Source organism: Cyprinodon variegatus, unplaced genomic scaffold (genome assembly GCF_000732505.1).
Source record: "Cyprinodon variegatus isolate N-32 unplaced genomic scaffold, C_variegatus-1.0 Scaffold440, whole genome shotgun sequence".
Taxonomy (NCBI): Eukaryota; Metazoa; Chordata; class Actinopteri; order Cyprinodontiformes; family Cyprinodontidae; genus Cyprinodon; species Cyprinodon variegatus.
This window is the reverse complement of record NW_015150893.1, coordinates 657,127-659,568: the sequence shown is the minus strand read 5'-3', so window position 1 is coordinate 659,568 and position 2,442 is coordinate 657,127. Positions and strand designations below refer to the sequence as shown.

At 37.6% G+C, this 2,442-nt stretch overlaps 1 protein-coding gene across 1 annotated transcript in view; it reads left to right on the top strand.

Annotated features, from left to right (window-relative positions):
- The window catches only part of LOC107093688 (protein FAM151B-like), a 7,291-nt gene that overhangs the window by 2,073 nt on the left and 2,776 nt on the right, over window positions 1-2,442 (top strand). The window contains exons 3-4 of the mRNA XM_015388890.1: window positions 1,364-1,523; window positions 1,590-1,807. Of these exons, the coding sequence (XP_015244376.1) occupies window positions 1,364-1,523; window positions 1,590-1,807 (378 nt within the window). The remainder of the gene's footprint in view (window positions 1-1,363; window positions 1,524-1,589; window positions 1,808-2,442) is intronic.

The window sequence follows — 2,442 nt, the reverse complement described above, 5'->3', positions numbered from 1 at the left end:
TTCTGGTTCTTTTAATCTCATTCTTTTCCATCTTATAAAAAACACTAAAGCTATTGATACCCGTATATATTAAAGTAAATTATTTAGCTCTTTATATACATTTTAGCCACTATTAAGAGCCGCTGGAGAGGGTCCAAAGAGCCATATGTGGCTCTGGAGCCGCAGGTTGCAGACCCCTGATTTAAGTTATTGTAGGTTATATTGTATTATTTCATAGCTATGTTTAAATTGAAAATATTTTTGATATTTTTAGATGCAGCCAATAAATAATGTAAAAATATATCATAAGGGGAACATTTTGAGGAAAATGTGAATGAGGATGCGGGGGGACTAGGATTTTAAATCACATTTTTAAAACGATAAGTACAGTAAAAAGATTAAATAACCTAAGAGTCAGTTTAATAATAAGTAATAATTAGTAAAATAAAAACATTTAAAAATATAACTTCTTGATATAAATTCTCGATTATCCTTGCATTTTTAATTTTTTATTATTTTGCTTTGTTACTTTGCACATTTTTCAATACATCTTCTCAACAAATGAACTAGGTTCCTTTCTCCAAACTAACTGGGGAAATATAGACCCTGACTGGTCTGTTTAGCATAACAAAAGACATTTGTTGCATAGTTAAAACAATAAACATCACCAGTCTCTATAATAAACTAAACCAGATGGCATTTTTAAATAATTAGAATTAAATTGAAATAAATAAAACTGGAAATCTGTCTGCATGTATAGACTGAATCACATTTTCTGTGATATTTGCTGTTAAACGGAGCTGGATAAATAAATAATCTGAATTAAATGTGTTCCCTATTTACTAGTCTAGGGACATTTAGATGCTTTGGTCCAAACAGTCCCCTCTATCCTGTCTCTAACAGCTGAAAGTTGAAGTCATCAAGGTTCTTAAGCCTTTAAAGGAGAAGTTAGCTCATATTCAGTATTCAAACTTTTTTTTTTTTGTAGTTTTTATGGCACTAGTGGATCGTTTTTTCCGACAGTAGACTGACAAGAAAGGGGGTATGAGGCTTACCGCACCGTGACGTCACTGCTGGAAGATGGCAGGAGGGAGGGGTTACTAAATTTGGGCAAAAATTTCCGCTCCCAGACTCAGTGATTGCGACGAAAATCATTATTTTTATTTTTTTTACAGATTAACAGTAGATTAAATCATTGCGAACGTATTAGTTTTAGGTATAAATAATGATCCATTGATCATTCTTTGCTGACCAGACTTCTCCTTTAATGTTTTTCTATAGTCTGTTAACTGGAGTCTGTCAGGGATCACATCCTTTGGTTGTAAAGACAAACTTAACCTCTGGTGAAAGTCCAAACAGGTCTGGGTTGTGTCTGCACCCTCAGGTCCCTGTCACATGATTGAAGCTGATGTTAACCTTAGAGGTCATGGACTGGAAGAGCCGATCATGGCACATCCCCCCGACACAGACAGCGACATCACACTGAAAGATTGGCTGGACGAGGTGAAGACCAGCAACAAGGGAATAAAGCTGGACTTTAAGAGGTGAGAGCTCTGCTCCTGTGAGCGAGCGAGAGGCCGGATCTGATCCTGTGGCTTGTCTCCTTCCAGCCTGGAGGCCGTGTCTCCGTCCCTGGTCCTGCTGGAGGACATGCTGGCTGAGCCTCGCCGGCCGGTGTGGATCAACGCAGACATCCTCAGTGGACCGGGTGGGACAGCCCGACCCGTGGACTCCCAGGCTTTCCTCTCTATCGTCACAGCGCTTCCCGTCCAGACGGTGCTGTCTCTTGGTTGGACGACAGGATGGGCAGCTGGAGGACAGAACCCAGGTGAATTCAGGAACTCCTGCACACTGCAAAACATTTTATCTAAATAAGTCATTTTGTTTTCTTAAAATAAGTGTATTTCTTCTTGAATTGAGGAAGAAAGTGATACACTTTGACAATAGAACAAGACAATTTACACTTAAATTAAGAAAAAAAACAATTGCATTGTCTTATTTCAAGTGCATATTATCTAATTATCTTACTTTAAGAATAAAAAACTAATTCCATTGACAAATGATCTTATTAACCTACTAAAATTAAGGGTAAAGACTAGTGATGCGTCAGTGAGGCATCTTGAAGCCTTTCAACACTCAACTATTGATACTGTCTTACTGAATACTGACACCTGCTGGACATTTAAAGACACTGCAGGCAGTTCTTTTGACAGACTAAACTGAATTAATTTGATGACCTAGCACAGATGACTTCAACCCAAACTGCTCAAAGAGCCACATTGGACCAAAAAAACAATAAATAAATCTGTCTGGAGCCGCAAAAATGTAAAAGTCTTAAATATGCCTCATCTGGCAACATATGAGGCAACATACCAAGCAGGAACTCTAAGTGTTTTATCCCACTATAGAAAAGGACTATGTGGGCTTAAATATATAATAAGCATTCATGATTAAATGTTTATC